General features: G+C 36.7%; 1 protein-coding gene across 24 annotated transcripts in view; it reads right to left on the reverse strand.

Annotated features, from left to right (window-relative positions):
• Positions 1–17,409, reverse strand: part of OSBPL8 (oxysterol binding protein like 8) — a 216,990-nt gene that overhangs the window by 109,963 nt on the left and 89,618 nt on the right. For 9 of the 24 annotated variants that reach the window (XM_005571596.4, XM_005571595.4, XM_074007448.1 and 6 more), the window contains one exon: positions 2,343–2,379. The exons of 3 other annotated variants lie outside the window; for them this stretch is intronic. In XM_005571596.4, the coding sequence (XP_005571653.1) occupies positions 2,343–2,379 (37 nt within the window). Of the gene's footprint in view, positions 1–2,136; positions 2,222–2,342; positions 3,136–7,652; positions 7,692–17,409 lie in introns of all 24 variants that reach the window. 12 more of the 24 variants (XM_045365638.2, XM_065524589.1, XM_045365633.2 and 9 more) reach the window with 5 other exon arrangements.

The following is a 17,409-nucleotide window of genomic DNA, read 5'->3' on the forward strand; positions in this document are numbered from 1 at the left end:
TAAAAATACACATAGAAGTGGACTCGTGCAGTTTAAAGTTGTCTTGTTCAAGGGTCAACTGTACTTCACTTTAAAAGATATATGGTCTCTAACAAATGATTATACAGACCCAGCCTTTTAGTACTTGGCAGAGTACATTATAAAGTCATATCCAATATCATGATGCATATTTTTATTTATATATGCTTGAAATATATAACCTTAAGTAAATTTCTTCTATTCCAAGTAAAAAATATCTCCATTTGTAAAAACCCAGTTCCTAAGATAAAATATTTCAGTTAATATTTAAAATGCTATTCTATTTATAAAGCTCAGCAGTGCCATTCAGTTCACCTGAGTCCATGTCTACATATATGAGGTAATTAAAGAAACTGAAGAATCCATTGAAATTATATGCCAAGTAAGCATCACAAGGCTGAACAACAAAACATAAAAATATTTTGAAGCTTGGTGCAGTCGCTCACGCCTGCAATGTCAGCATTTTGGGAAGCCAAGGCAGGAGGATTGCTTGAGTCCAGGAGTTTAAGATCAGCCTCGGCAATATAGGAAAACCCTGTGTCTACAAAAAATAATAATAAAAAAAAAAAATTAGCTGGGCACATGCTTGTAGTCCCAGCTACTCAGGAGGCTGAGATGGGAAGATCGCTTGTGTCTGGGAGAAGTTGTGGCTGCAGCAAGCTGTGATTGTGCCACTGAACTCCAGCCTGGGTGTCAGAGTAAAACCCTGTCTCAAGAAAATCAAAAACAACATTTTGAGGTTTGTGTTCTTTTTCCTACTTTTAAGATTTCTACTTCCGAATGATAATTGTATAATAAATAATATTTATAAAATATTTTGAGTTACTGCATTTAAGAATGAAAAAAGGGCTAGGCACGGTGGCTCACACCTGTAATCCCAACACTTTGGGAAGCCAAGGCCACAGGATCACTTGAGACCAAGAGTTCAAGACCACCCTGGGCAACATACTGAGACCACATCTTTACAAAAAATTTTAAAAATTAATTGGGTGTGGTGGCACAAGCCTGGAGTCCTAGCTACTCAGGCGGCAGGAAGATCTCTTGAGCCTAGAAGTTCAAGGTTGCAGTGAGTTATGATTGTGCTATTGTACTCCAGCCTGGGTGACAGAGTGAGTCCCCTGTCTCTAAAAAACAAGAATTAAAAAAAAAAAAGGAATTTAGCATATTACTTTAAATCCTCTCTTTTTAGAAAAAAAAATTACATACATACTATAACCAGTTAGAGTTACAGCAACTGATAAACAGCAACTGATCTAGACTAAAAAAGTTCATAGTTAGAAGAAACCTTTACCATTATCTCATTCAGTTCCTTTCCTAGGTCAATGAAATATAAGTCCCAGAACAGTAAACTGACTTGCAATAATCAGATAATTGTTCAGGAATCAATAATAAAACTTCCTAAATCAATATAATTTCCTATATTATTCATCAATAAAGTTAAAATCTTCATCTAATTTATGATGCAGTAAAATTTTAACTATTTTGTTATACTTGAATGCAACAAACTAACAGTTTCCTTCTATCTTTGAATAACAGTAGAAGGAAGACACACTGGACTAGTAACCAATTCTAAATTCTTGGATATTTGTGCTATCTTAGCTTCAGGCTCTCCTCTATAAAATTAATGCTTTATTAGATAATTTCTGAAGTTCCTTTCACCTCAGCAATTATATGATTTTTAATATAAAAATTGCCCCTCTTACTCCCTAGCTAACTATAAAAATTTTTAGGGGCAGGAATCATATACATCCATTCATTATGTACATCCAAAAGTTGGCAGTGTCTGCTGCTCCCTGCCCCAAAAAACTCTCAGTAAAATCTGTTGACGTGAATTGGATATAATTTTCAAGGATACATCTTCTAAATCCCTAAGGTAAAACACGTTTCACTTATAAAATACCCAAAGTATAAAACAATTTTCATAATCACATTATTAAGTAAAAATTCTGACAAACGTGTTTCTCCCATTCCTATGGCAGTGAAATCCTTGTGCTATAACTATGCCTTGTGATAACTGTAGAAAGAAATACTATGAAGAAGAGGTCCCAAATTATGAGTTAGATAATTAAGTAAACAATGCATCTTTAGATAATCAAGATGTAAGTATACAAACACTACCTATGAATCTCAGATGGACAATGAGAACAGATGGGGCACTGGGTACTAAATGACCATTTATATTCTTTACTTTGTATTTCAATTCCTGGAAAGAAAAGTAGAAGACTTAATAATTCAAAATTGAAACACCATTTGCCTTTCATAATAATTACACATCAAAATATTATCATGTCCCCAAACATGCCGTTCAAGCTTTAGCTACTTACTTGATGGCCCAAGGACATCTTTGCTATCACCAAGAAGCTTTTAAGGCAGGGTAATTGAGCAGCAAACAAATACAGTCCAAATCAGGAAGAAGCAAAATGCATCAGGATGGAAACAGCAGTGAAACAAAAGGACAAGGAAAATAGCATTAGTTTATAAGTAGAAAGCACATGCACATCAATAGTAATAACCGTAATAATTTATAAGAAAATTCCTTTTCCACACACAAAAAAAGATCTTGGATTAAGCAGTATCAAATATTTGTTTTGTTTTTAGAAAATGAAGGTGGTAAGAAAAAATGGATCGCCTAAGTATTTCGTTTTGAAAATTAAGTCAAAAATTACTTTCAATTATAATTCAAGATATGAGTTAGTAAAGGTAAAAATTACACAGAAATTTAAGAGACAGCCAAGTTATGCATTCCTTAAATTTAAGGTGGTTTAAAAACTATATAACACCCATGCACTATTAAAGATTAGTTCTGCATGCCATGAAAGCATGTAACACTACAAGGAGGTTTAGTATGTTTCTTCTACAAAAGAGTAAGGAACATTTATTGAGTACTTGTTACATGCCAAGCATTGTGTGAAGAGCATCTACAGACGCATCAACAAAATAGAACAAATTTTTTCTCAAATGTCAAAAAAAAAAACATAGAAACATTAATTAGAAACAAGTTTTATTAAGTCAGACAAAATTTTCTTAGGGCCCAGTAAAAATCAAGCATAATATTTCGAGCTACTGGTCTTTGGGAAGTCAGAAGATCCAACCCTTGAATGAAGAACTTGCAGTCAACTAAAAGAAACAGGAAAAAGGCTGCTGACCTTCTGTTTAGTAACTATTTTAACATAAATTACTCTAAATGTTGCCTATGGATAAGTGCTTTGGTTCTGGTAGGAACAGAGTTCTCAGCTCTCCTTCACTTTAAATACCAAATACAGTAACATATCAAAACAAATGCAATAACAGAAACAAAAAATTCCCGATAATTACATTATTTGTTGGTCTTAAAGAGGCTTGAGGATCTTAATTGACTGTGACAAAACAAGTTAGCAGTTGTTTGCTTTAGGCTTTTGTGACCTCCTTGGATAAAATCTTGGACCTATTCCTTCCCTAAGTGATGGCTTTTTACAATACCTGAAATGATCTTCTAATGCCTTGAAGGCATTTGCTCTATTCATGTTTGTGCAGTTTCCCATTTAATCTCATTCTTTTGTTTTACATACAAACTAAAGTCGACAAAGTTATATTCTCCTTGGCTCAAGCAATCCTCCAGCCTCCGCCTCCACCTCCCAAAGTGACGGAATTACCGATGTGAGCCACCACACCAGGCCCTAAATCACTTCTAATGAACAGAATACAGCCAAAGTGATGAGATGTCTCTTCTGGGATTAGATTATAAAGAGACTGTGACTTCCATCTTGCATGCAGTTTCTCAGTCTCTTGTAGAAAGATTACCCTGGGGAACCACTGTCACTTCATATGTCAGTCTTGTAGAGAGGCCCACTAGGTGAAAGAACTATGGTGTTAGTGAGGTCGGCCAACACCACTAGGTGAACTTCGAAGCAGATCTCCTACTCCACCCTCCACCCCCAGTCAGTCTTTCTTTTTTTGTTTTTTGAGGCAGAGTCTCGCTCTGCTGCCCAGGCTGGAGTGCAGTAGTGTGATCTCGGCTCACTGCAACCTCCGCCTCCCAGGTTCAAGTGATTCTTCTGCCTCAGCCTCCCAGTAGCTGGGTCTACAGGCACGTGCCACCACACCTGGTTAATTTTTGTATTTTTAGTAGAGATGGGGTTTCACCATATTGGCCAGGCCAGTCTCAAACTCCTGATCTTGTGATCCACCCACCTCAGCCTCCCAAAGTGCTGGGATTACAGGCATGAGCCACTGCACCCAGTGTAGTCAGTTTTATTTTGAATAAGAAGGGGAACCACTGGATGGTTTTGAGAAGATAATTGACACGGTCTGATTATATTTTAACAGAATCACTGTGATTGCTATGTTGATAACGGACTAGAGAGACAAAGGTATAACCACTTCGGAGGTTACTGCTATAATCTAGGAGAGAGGGTGAATCATGGACCAAAGTGTTAGCAGTGAAGGTGATGAAAAGTAGCTGAGCTCCAAATATATTTTGAAAATAAGAGGAAACAAGATTTCTAAATAGACCAAATGTGAGATAAAAGAAAAAAAGGCAGGAACAAAGTAATGTCAAATGTTGGGGTTTGAGCACCTGGAAGGATGGGACTGTCATTATCTGAGACAGAAAAGATAGTGAGAGCAGCTAGTTTACAGGGAGAAATATAAGGAGCTCACTTTGGATCAAACTAAGTTTGAAATGCATGCCAGACATTCATCCAAGTGGAAATGTCAAGTAAGCAGTTGGATATACAAATCTGTAAAGGGAAAGGTTCAGGCTGGTAAGAAAAATATAAATTATGATAAATATGAGAGTTATGATATATGACCTGAATGGCTTAATCATAAGAGATTGGAAAATGCCATAGGATAAAAGAACAGGCCCTAGAAAAACATATATTATAACGAACAACACAACTAAGAATCACACTCAAACACTGCAAATGCAAAGCTGAAACACAATGAAAAATAAACATGGCTTCAGAAACCTTCCTCAAAAGGATATGGATACAAAAGCACTAAACTAGGAGTTAAGCGAAATCATCCTTCCAGAGTTGCTTGTAAGTGATGTCAATGGGAAACAGGATATAAGTAACTGAGGATTACATATCAAATTTACAAAGTAACATATACATCACTGAAGTCTTCTGCACATGGCTAAACTGCCCCATACTAATTCTTACCACTTCGAGGACCTGGGTCAAATTTGTACAGTACCATGTTGTATAACACACGAATAAAAACAATGTGAAATTACTGTTGTGGAACCACTGTACCCAATTACCTTGTACAATATTTAAAAAGTAAAATGCTAGGCGTTCTTCTTGGTTTTTGTTAAAGAACCTAAATAAAGCTAGAATCTCAGAGAATCCAAGAACAGCTTCTCAGTTTATTCAGAAAAAGGTCATCATGGGCGCCTTGCAGCCCCAACTACATGGGAGACTGAGGCAGGAGGATTGCTTGAGCCCAGGAGTTCAAGGCTGCAGTGTACCATGATCCATGATCCATGATCGCACCTGTGAATAGCCACTGCACTCCAGCCTGAGCAACATAGTGAGACCCTGTCTCTAAAAAGAAAGTTTCTCTAATTGACTCTATTTCAGTAACTTATGTTTACCATTATCCCACAATGTCCAGTTATCTCACTAATTTTGTTATATCGATAAGATATATTGGTAACTATATCGATAATAAAAGTTTCAGACATATTACCAAAGTATTTAAAAGCATGAAATATTTATAGCCATTACCCAAATGTTTACTAATTTTAGTCTATAAATCTCAGAAATAGTGCACTATGCAAAAAAATGTGATTGTATTTTATTGTATGTCTAAATATTTGCCACCTCATCTATAATTAGCAGTAAACACACAACCTTTAGGGCCTGGGAAACTTCTCAGTCTCAAACCACGATGGAAGGCCACACTACTAAAGAAGTAATCCCACGCAATCTATAGCTTTGATTCCATTCCCTTTGGCACAGCACTTTCCTCTTAATATACATCATGGCTTGATTTAACTCATCTGACTCATGACAAAGAGCTCATCAAGCACTGATGTAGCCGGTGGCACCTCTTCACCCAATAAAGTTGATCAAGTTGTTACAGTAGCAATTCTGCTGCAGCTGGCTCTGAGAAACTACAATTCAGAAAGAGTATACAAAACATCTGAAGAATGCTCTATTTAGCATTATTATAAGCCCTTAGAATAAGAAACTTCAGAGAGAGCTATATAGTGCAGCTGAGAACTGTCTGTTCTTTTAACAGGAGTCATCACTCTACACTTAACTGAATTTTTAATATTCCTGTAATCATCTGCAAAACGTACTTGTGCACATTTTACCCGAGTTTCATGGGAGAGATTTTAAAGGAGTATTTGTCTTGGAAATACAGCTTTTCACTGTTGGATAAAGAATATGATCTGGCCTACCAAGCAGATATTTAAAAATAACCTAATCGCACTTTTGATCCAGCAATTCCCCTTCTAGGAATATTAATAAGGGGATCATACAAAATGTTCAAAAAGATGTGTCCGGCTGGGCGCGGTGGCTCACGCCTGTAATCCCAGGACTTTGGGAGGCTGAGGCAGGCAGATCACGAGGTCAGGAGATGGAGACTTTCCTGGCTAACACGGTGAAACCCCGTCTCTACTAGAAATACAAAAAATTAGCTGGGTGTGGTGGCGGGCACCTGTAGTCCCAGCTACTTGGGAGGTTGAGGCAGGAGAATGGCGTGAACCTGGGAGGTGGAGCATGCAGTGAGCCAAGATAGTGCCACTGCACTCCAGCCTGGGCAACAGAGCGAGACTCCATCTCAAAAAAAAAAAAAAAAATGTGTCCATGGATATTTACCACAACACCATTTACAGTAATCTAAAGAAGTAACCTGTTTTAAACAGGGTAATAAAATACCTTCACACAATGAAATAGCATGAAGTCATTAAAGTTTCTTTTTCCAGCCAGGTGCAGTGGCTCTCACCTGTAATCCCAGCACTTTGGGAGGCCAAGACATGAGGATCACTTGAGGTCAAGAGTTTGAGACCAGTCTGGCCAACATGGTGAAACCCTGCCTCTATTAAAAATACAAAAATTAGCCACGCGTGGTGGTACGCGCCTGTAATCCCAGATACTCTGGAGTCTGAGGCAGGAAAATTGCTTGAACCTGGGTGAAGGTAGCAGTAAGCCGAGATCACACCACTGCACTCCTGGGCGAAAGAGCAAGACTCTGTCCCCCGACACACACAAAAAAAGTTTATTCTTCACCTACTAAAAAACATGCATTATATATTGGCTTTTAAAAGGTTATAAAGAAGCTTGTATGATATGACCCTACCTTTATAAATTTTATTATACACATACAAACTTGGGAAAGATGCCACCAAAATATCAATAGTAGTTAACTTTAGGAGGTAGGATTTTACTTATATTTTTCTGTATTGTTTAAATATGGTACACTAGTATGCATTATTTTTAGAGTCAAAAAAAACTTACATTTTGGAAAAAATATAAACAGTGTTTAACTGATATTTTTCAATCTACACTAGCTTATTTCTTATTATGACATAATTATCTGTGATTAAGTATAGTGGGAAGTATATTTTAAGAATCCAACTTGAAATCCTAAAAAGATGAAAAAATGTTAACATGTCGCACACAGCACCACATATTACTCACTGTCTCTTGAACTTCAGCAACTTCTGAATATGGCAATATCTAAAAAGAAAACAAATTTTCTCAGGAGTGATTTAATCTCATACACTTAAATCTGAATCTAGAGAGCACCCAGAATTTATCAAATGAATTAAGTGGTGCAATAATCTTTTAAGTAATAGCTATTTTTCAAAATTACTTCTACACTGAAAATTGAATCTTTTTAAAAAAATCTTCTTCTAGACCGGGCGTGGTGGCTAATGCCTGTAATCCCAGCACTTTGGGAGGCTGAGGCAGGCGGATCATTTGAGGCCAGGAGTTCGAGACCAGCCTGGCCAACATGGTGAAATGGCATCTCTACTAAAAATACAAAAAATTAGCCAGGCGTGGTGGTGGGTGCCTGTAATCCCAGCTACTTGGGAGGCTGAGGCAGGAGAATCGCTTGAACCCGGGGGGATGGAGGTTGCAGCAAGCCAAGATTGTGCCATTGCACTCCAGCCTGGACAAGAACAAAAAACCCTGTCTCCAAAAAAAAAAAAAAATCTTTTTTTCAATCTGAGTCATCAGGAAATTACAGTTAATTTGCCAACCTGTGGAGTCTTCTCTGGCATTGGCCTGGTACTTTTTCACACTTTATATCCTTCCTTTATGTATTTAAGTCTATCAGTCTTCTCATGTAAGCCTCTTTTGGTTTCTAAGAATACTCCTCTGCTCTGGCTTCTCTTCTATTTTCCTGCCTCCACACTTAGTCCTCCCAGCCAATAAGTGAATGGCCATTACCAGTGCTCAATCTCAACTATTTGTTGTTCTTCCTCTACCGGCTCTTTTCCTGCAGGTTCCATTGATGCTCAAGGCTCATTTATTACCTATATTCAGATAACTTCCTAGTTTCTTCTTCATACCTAGCATATCTCCAAAACTTCAAAACATTTCTATGTATATGTTTGGACATATAATGTACATTATTGCATATCCTTCTAGTTCTAAAATTATGTTAACAAAGGAAGGGCTTTACATCTTTGTATCAGGGATAGTAGTCAGCTTTCTCTCAGAAACCAGCTTCCATGCTGATTTGCCCATTTTTCTTTCAAACACTCAGGCATAAACCCTTGATTCATCTGAGACATTTCCCCCAATATCGGATTAAATTATTAAATTCTGATTTTTTTGCCTCTATGGTGCCTATTTCACATTCAGTCTTTTTTTTCACTTCCCATTAGTGCCCCCTATGTCAGACCCACATCACCTTATGTGTCAATTTCTGCATCTCCCTTTCAGTAGATGTCCCTGCCTGCAGTCTCAGCCCACTCATTCATTTACTATGCTACATACCAGAATTTAAAAACATGATAAAAACATAGTCCCTACTGCCAAGATCACCACACATAGAAGACAGTATGTATTACGGTTTATTCAACACTAACATAAGTGATCTCCAGTCTACCCAACATTACTCATTCTTCAAGCTATCCCATCATTAGCATGCCACTTAACTTCTTTCTGTGAGGTTCCTTTTTCTCCTTTGTAAATGCACTAATTATTAAACCTTACACATTTCTAGAATTGTTATGAGGCTTAATAGTTTACATGAGTATTCTATATAAATTTGTTTTGAAAATCAGTATATAGACATAAGGCAGAATTACTTATTATTAAAACAAATGAGAAAGACTAAGAAAGGACCCAGAAAAAAGTGATTAATTTACCAACTTAATTTTCTAGGCAGTCACTCTGGCCTCATTTCTCCTCCACTAAAGAAAGTCTGGTGGCACCCTGTTCTTTTAAAAATAAGCCCCCAACACGGATAGTTAAAATATTTTACAGTTTGGCCCAACTATCCATCCCACAGAAATAATGATTTTCTACGAGACAGTCTCACATCTCCACTTAACTCAAACTCCACTTAGCTAAAATTCTGCCTAGTAAAACTAATTGTTTAAAGTGATCTGTAATTTTCTCCCTACTTTCTTTTTGCTTCCCTACTCAATAGCTTGAAATTTTTATATGTATTTTCTGTCTTTCTCCACTCCAATGTTAGCTCCACTGGAGTGGGAATTTTGTCTATTTTGTTCACTGCTACATCTCTTAAAACTAGAACAGAGCTTGGCACCATAGCAGACACTCAACAAACCCCTCACTTTGAGAGCTCAAACTGCCAATTCTGCTACCTACGTTCAAGATGAAGTTATCATTCTCCAACTCTGACTTTCTAATGTGAATTCTTTGATAATTCATAATTATCTCACAGTATTGTCTCTCTTGTTATATAAATAAATAAACAATTCAATTGTTTTAACTTTTCTCCACCATTATAATGGTCTAGTACAGTGCTGTCACAATAGAACTTTCTACAACGATGGAAATAGTGCATATCTGTAATGTCCAACAGGGTAGCTACTACCTACATGTAGCTATTGAAATCTTGAAATGTGGCTAGTAAAACTAAGGAACAATTTTTAATTTCATTAGGTTAACTTTAAATTAGTAACATGTGGGAAGTGGCTACACTATCAGACAACTCAGGTCTAGCACAGCCTTACCGTTCCCTAGCTCAACCTAACACTGACCACTCCTCTAGCATTTGCCACTGCTGACCACTCCTTTTCTGAAAACTCTGCCCCTTAGTTTCCAACCTATTTTCTCTTTCTCCTCCCTCTCTCTGGCTCCCCTACATCCTAGAATCTCTCATTTCCATTCAACATGATTTCCTCATGTGATTCCATTGACTTGATTTTTTAAAGAGCTCAGTTCACCACTAACTCCCCAAATCAGTTTCCTACCTTACCCTCTCCTGAGCTGCAGCCTCTCAAGGCCATTCCAATGATTCTCCTGGTGAATTCATTCTTCTTATATAAAGCATGACATCCTTGATAATGGATTTCCTGACCTCCCACTGCAGGCATAACAAATAGATATTCCATCTGTCTTGTCACTGCTTCCTTCTATTATCAGGTCGGATTGCAGGGGAAGGCCCACAGAGCTCCATGTGTTCCTAGGAACACTGACCCTGTACCTCCACCTTCCTGAGGAGGAGGAAAGACCCTTCACTCACCCTTTCCCACAACCCCGACTGCTTACAGACTAACCACTACTGTCTGCCCAACAGATATGCAAGCTTTACACTTAGTTCTTATTTCTGCCTAGAAAACTTCCTTTAGGATTCTGCTCAAAAGCTACTTCATCAGAATACTTGCATAATATTCCCAGGAAATAGCACTCATCCCCTATTTTGTTACTCTCTCTCCTTCTTACCCTGCTTTATTTTTCATCACAGCAATCATCTCATAACACAGTTCATATTTATATATTTTTTTCTTTCTCTACTCAAATGTTAGCTCGACTAGAGTGGGAATTTTGTCTATTTTGTTCACTGCTATATCCCTTAAAACTAGAACAGAGCCTGGCACCATTGTGGACATTCAACAAATACTGAATGAACAAAGACAAGAAAAGAAAAAAAAAAAAAGAGGCTTAGTGATTACAACCCTAATACCTAGCACAAAGTCTCTGGCCATCTGATAAGCCCAAATTCCATCACTAAGAATCCCCTCATTCTTTTCCTTAAATAGTTCTGTCCTGCATAAAATAACATTGTTACAGATTCACAATCAGTTTTTGGTAATGAAACATGAATTATATTTCTTCTGGCACTGGTAGTCTCTTGCCATGATTCATCCAACCTCCTTTATCAAGATCTTCACATACAAGAGAAGCTCAAAATTAACCAATATGATTTTCACTTGTAACTAATGGCATGCATCTGGTGAGACTGCTGGTGGACTCTGTGGTTCGGAAACCAGAAAAAGTTTACTGCCCACTAAAAGAATTAAAGCCATAACGTTGAGCTTTAACTTCATTAACATTTTCCTCTAAATCTGGCCTAACCAGCCACAGTTGCCTGAAAAGGTTATAAAATAGCACAACCGAAACCATATTATCACATCACAATCATGCCAGGTGATATGAGAACTGGCTATATGAGCTGACATATACATAAACATTTCAGTGTCTGATGCTTCATCTTATGACCTGTTTCACACATTTCAATTGTCAATCTGAAATAAAAGCTCATCTTACTTGAAATTTCATTTTGGCCAATTCTTTGCATTCTTACATAGAGATATGTGAGCCTACATTCTAGATTAAATCATGACTGAGATCTAAATTAAGACATAAGAGCTGCAAAAAAAATACCTTCATGCCTTCTAGATTTCTATTCCATTTCTAACAAATCACTGATTAGTATATCACACTGCATAGCATCAAGCCACGGGTAAGACTGCTAATAATAACATGGAAACGTCAACCCCCATGACTCATCAATCTACCACACATAAGAATGCAGTTAGCAACTGTTCCTCATGTCTCTGCAACTACATGGTGCCCAAATGTCAAAATATTCAGCCTAGATAAAAAAAAGTCAAAATTATTAATAGTTACAGGAAAATAAAGCTTTGGATTAAATAAAATAGATCATGTATCACATATTTTTCAATGTATACAAAAAATTATATTAGGTAATGAATATAAAAACCTTAAAAAGATGCTTAAAAGTCTAGGTGTAATATAGATGAGTTTATAACAAAAAAAAATAGCCCTTTCTTTCAATAAGAGAATTCGAATATTTACATTTAGATCCTAGTGCTGTCTGTCTAGCTAACTGACTTTATGCAAATTACTCTTTCAGAGCCTTGGTTTCTTCATCTTTTAAAAACAGAGTAATATCTACCTTACAGTATTATAGAAAGGATTAAATGAGGAACTGTACGGAACACCAAGCCTCTGTACACCTCCGCTTGGATACACATCTCAAACTCAGCATGTGGAAAACTGACTTCATCTTTCCTCTCTCTGCCCCTGCTCTTCTTCCTATATTTTCTTCCTTAATGAATGGTACCTCCCACCAAATCACACAACAGAGAAACCTTTAAGTCACTCTAAACTTCTCCTTCACTTTTATTTTCCTCATCTATATTCTCCTCCACTCCTAATATTAAGTCCAGGACAAGGTCCTAAAGTTCTACATAGTCTATCATGTTTATCCTTTATTTCTCATGTCCACAGTTACTGCTACTACCTGCCACCTGAATTTCTTACACCTAAGTAGTTTATACTGGTATCACAGAGAGCCTTCTAAAGTTGTTCAACAACATGGTTGAACCACTTCAATGGTTTTGGACTTGGTAGGCTCCCACAGCCTACCAAAACTGGAGAGAAAAACATTTAACCCCATCTTCAAGGCTCTTTGCAATTTTGTCAATCTTACGTCATGCATTCCTCCAAACACCCATGAATCCTACACATCACAAAAGTGACAAACTGATAATTACTTTCACTTCTTCAAACATACCATGTTGTTGAACAATTTACTTGTTACTCTCACAGCTCCTTTTGTCTACAATGCCATTCTCACCTTCACCAGGCAAATACCTAAGTTCCTTTCAACACTCAGGTTAAGCATTACCTCGTCTAAAAACACTTTTTTGATAATGACTTTTCAACTCCACTAAAATAAGTGACTCTTATGATCCCTTCTGCATCGTATATGGTCATCTATAACAGTGTCATCTCATCCAGTATGAATTAATGCTAAACACATTAATGCCCTAAAACTTATAGAAAGAAAATGTAATTCGATATGCAAAGGCCTGAGTTCAAGGCCTGACTCCATCGTCTACTTCTTGTATAGCTCAGGAAAAGCTACATAATTTCCCTTTATCTCAGTTTCTGCATCTGTAAAATGAGGATACCACCATCTTAACATCATTTTTAAGATTCTACATGTTTAGTACATGTAAAATTGGTCTTTAGTATCTTCCTGAAACCACACATCCAATCAATCACCAGGTCCTGCTGATTTGCATCTCTAATTCCTTTTACATAGTTTCTATTCTGCTGCCACTACCACAGAAGTTTTAATTGCCTTTTATCTAGATTTCACAAGAGCATGCTAACTTATTCCCTGAACTAACCACCTCTATTTCTATGGTTTTCAACCTTAGTTGCACATCAAAATCAACTAACGAACTTTAAAAGGTACTAATATATGCAACTCACCCTCTGAGATTCTAATTCAATTGAAGAGGAATGTAGCTGTGCATCAGTTTTTGAAAATATCCCAGATAAATCTAACGTTCAATTGGTTGCCCCACCAATACTCCACAATTTTGCCATGCTGATATTCCTAAACCACAACTCTGAACAGGCTGGTTCCCTGCTCCAAAATCTTCAACAATTTGATACTGTGTTAACAACAAAGATCCCAAACAGTAAAAGTAGTATTCAAGGCCCCGTATGATCTGATTCAAAGAGACGCAGTATAGGAAAGTGATTAAAGGTTCACCCCTGGAGTCAAAATGTATCCCAGCTCCGCTACTTACCAGATGTGTGTCCTTGTCTCTGTATCCTCATAATTCTATCTATCTCAGGGTTATTTTTAAGATTAAATGAGTTTATGGGCAAGGCACTTTGAATAGCTGGTGGCACACAGTGGAAATTTAATAAACATTAATTGTTATTCATTTCTATTAGCTTTATTTTCTACTAATTCCCCTAATGCAGCCAACAGTTTTACGCATAAGACCTAAATAAAACCTGCTCTAAACACAGTATAGGCATGAATCTACGAAGGTACTATGTGTAGAATGTACTTAATGAAGGTACGTTAGTTTGCTGAATCCAATAAACGTTTAAATAAAATAAAATAAATTTAAAAAACATAAAATTTTAAAAAATATTTTGATTTAAAGTCCAACCAAATCTCCACTTGTCTGTCTAGTGACAGTATAATAATGAACAGATTTTTATCCATACCTCAACTTAGTAGGTTTTCATTAACTTGTGACTGCTTCAGAAATCAACTTAAGTTTAATATGGTGAAAACAGTAGCTTTGGAGCAAGAGCAAGCTTAGGATGGGGGGATAAATTTATATACATGCATTTGTGTATGTACACACATACATATATACATAAAATTTAATTTTGTGTGTATATGTATAAAAATAATATTAAATTTCTGGAGGGCAGGCAGAGTCTCACTCTGTCGCCCAAGCTGGGGTGCAGTGGCATGATCTTGGCTCACTGCAGCCTCAACCACCAGGGCTCTAGCAATCCTCCTACCTCAGCCTCTTGAGTAGCTGGGACCACAGGCACATGCCACCACGACCGGCTAATTTTTTTTATTATTTGTAGAAACAAGGTCTCGCTATGTTGCCCAGGCTAGTCCTCAACTCCCAGGCTCAAGCAATCCTCCTGCCTCAGCCTCCCAAAGTGCTAGGATTACAGGTGTGAGCCATTGCAACCAGCCCCAAATTAAATTTTATGTCTATAGGTACATATGTACATAGACAAATACATACATAAATTCATCACCCAATCCTCAAGCTTCTCTTGCTCCGTTGTTGCTATTTTCACCCTATTAAACTTAAGTTGACTTCTGAAGCAGTGACTTCTGAAGCAATCACAACTTAATGAAAACCTACTAAGATGAGGTATGGATAAAAATCTCTTTATTGTTCTATTGTCACTAGAAAGACAGGTAGAGATTTGGTTGGACTTTTAATCAAATTTTATCTTCACATATCTCCAATATGCTAAAATTTGAATCCTTCACATTTCTTTCTGAGGTTTTATGGGACTCCCATAAATTTTATTTTAATCTTAAATTTAAGATTCTTAACATACACCATTTTAATTAAGAGTTAAATGTGGACCTGTGGGTGTCTAAACTTTAATTATATCCTGCTTATGAGAAGCTCTGGCATGTCTTAAAACTTGAGAGAAAGAGCAAATGACAATACTTTTAAAAAACTATCATATGTTTAAAAGCTGAGAAGTTGCATTATTTATGGGTACTGAAGGAAATAATAAGTCTTTAAAGCCAGTTCTCCTCCCAAAGTCTAGGTTAGCAAAACAAATAGCTTTGTCTATTCTCCTGTTACATAATTTCACTGTCTACACTGAGTAAAGGACAGCCTGTTTTTTCAGGTGGTTCCTTAATTAGTTCTATTTTTCATTTTTAAACTGTGTATCACATTTGACAAAGATCTTAATATGAATTAACTGTGTAACAGTTCTGCTGTTCTTTTAAATCTCTGGTCCACTTTCAGCCACTCTATACACAGAGAATGCAAAGTCAATAAAGAAGAAGCCAATTGCTTTTGCAAGTGAGAACTGAATTACTAGTGAAGTAACAAGTCCCCACCCCACCCTAGCCCCTGAACCCATCCCTGAAGATGCAGAAAGTGGAATATCATGGATAAAGAAAAGGCCAGGAGAAGGGAACAGGAGGAAGGGTTGGAAGCCAGCCATCTTTCTATGCTCTTTTCTCTCTAATCATTGAACACCTTGTTTTTACTATGAGCACAAAACATGATTTAATTCCATACAGAGGCATTAAACACAGTCCTAAGTAAGCATTTTTGCTTTTAAACTGTGCACGTACACATGCTGTACTGTTACAGTACACATATACCAAATGCAGGCAGAGAGGCCGACTACTGCCTTCCACTGTGCTTTCTCTCAAATGGGCTGTTTACAACTAAGGAGACAGTTTATGGATAAGAAGTGTGCTCAGAACAAAGATACAGAAAAGTTCCCTAAGAAACAGAATATATAAGCAACTGGGGTAACGAGGTAGAAGCTATGATTTTTAATAAAAAAGATTCTCCAACCTAAGACATGTATTCTCTAGATTGACCAAAACGGTCAAAAGCTAGTCCCTGGGCTCTTACCTTTCTATGTAGGACAGTATCAGACAAGGCAGTTAATATTCCCAAAGAATATTACTAAGAGAATATAAGCTCACAAACAAAAATAATATTCTAAGGAGCCCAAGTGCTGTGAAAGACAACAAACTGAACAACCTTGGTCAAAGAAAAGAAAATCGGTGAACCAAACTCATCAAAAACTTAATAAACATGTTTAAAAAGATAACAGAGGATATTATAAAACTGAGCATGAACAAGCAAATATTTTTAAAGCTGATAATACTGGGTATAAAAATATGATAAATAAAATACAGTAGGCTCGAACAGCAAAATGAATATGATCCAATAATAAATTAATAAGCTAGAAGAATAATCAAGGAATTCAAAAAGAAGTCATCAGGAAGAAAAAAGATGGAAAATATACATAAGTTAAGCAAGATTAAAGAATGAAACAGAAGTGCCACATTCACAAAATAAGAGATGCAAAAGGAAGGCATAAAAGATTTAAATAGCAACACAATATTAAATTTTAAATAATTTTGAAAACCTACACAGAATGAATACTTTTCTAGAAAAGACTCCCCAAGTCTCACCGCCAGACATACATTCATAAAACCACAGCCTCAACTGTATAAGGAATGGAAGAAAAAGGGAAAAAAACCTATTATTTGCAAATTATATGAATCAGACAAAATATCAAAATTAATGAAAAGTAAGTAGACATTCAACAAATATCTGTTAAATTACCAAATGAGAAAAGAAAGAAACAAAGTCAAAAAACTACTCAAAGGTAGAGGTCCTGTCTCAACACTAAGCAGAGTTATAAAGAAGCCAGAGTTTATCTTGGTATCACTCCCTTATTCTTAAAGGCCCTATCAATTATTTCTTCTACTCTCCCACCCCCAAATCTCATCTTGTTGGTTCCTTTTGTCATATCAGGCAGCTGTCAATTATTCTTTCTTAAAGTGTTAGTTGCTTAAGGCTTAGATAAGCAACTCAAACTTCTGGGTCTCGAGATTCCTTTATACTCTTAGAAACTGTTGAAGACTCCAAAGAGCTATGGTATACGTGGA

This window comes from Macaca fascicularis, chromosome 11 (genome assembly GCF_037993035.2).
Source record: "Macaca fascicularis isolate 582-1 chromosome 11, T2T-MFA8v1.1".
NCBI lineage: Eukaryota > Metazoa > Chordata > Mammalia > Primates > Cercopithecidae > Macaca > Macaca fascicularis.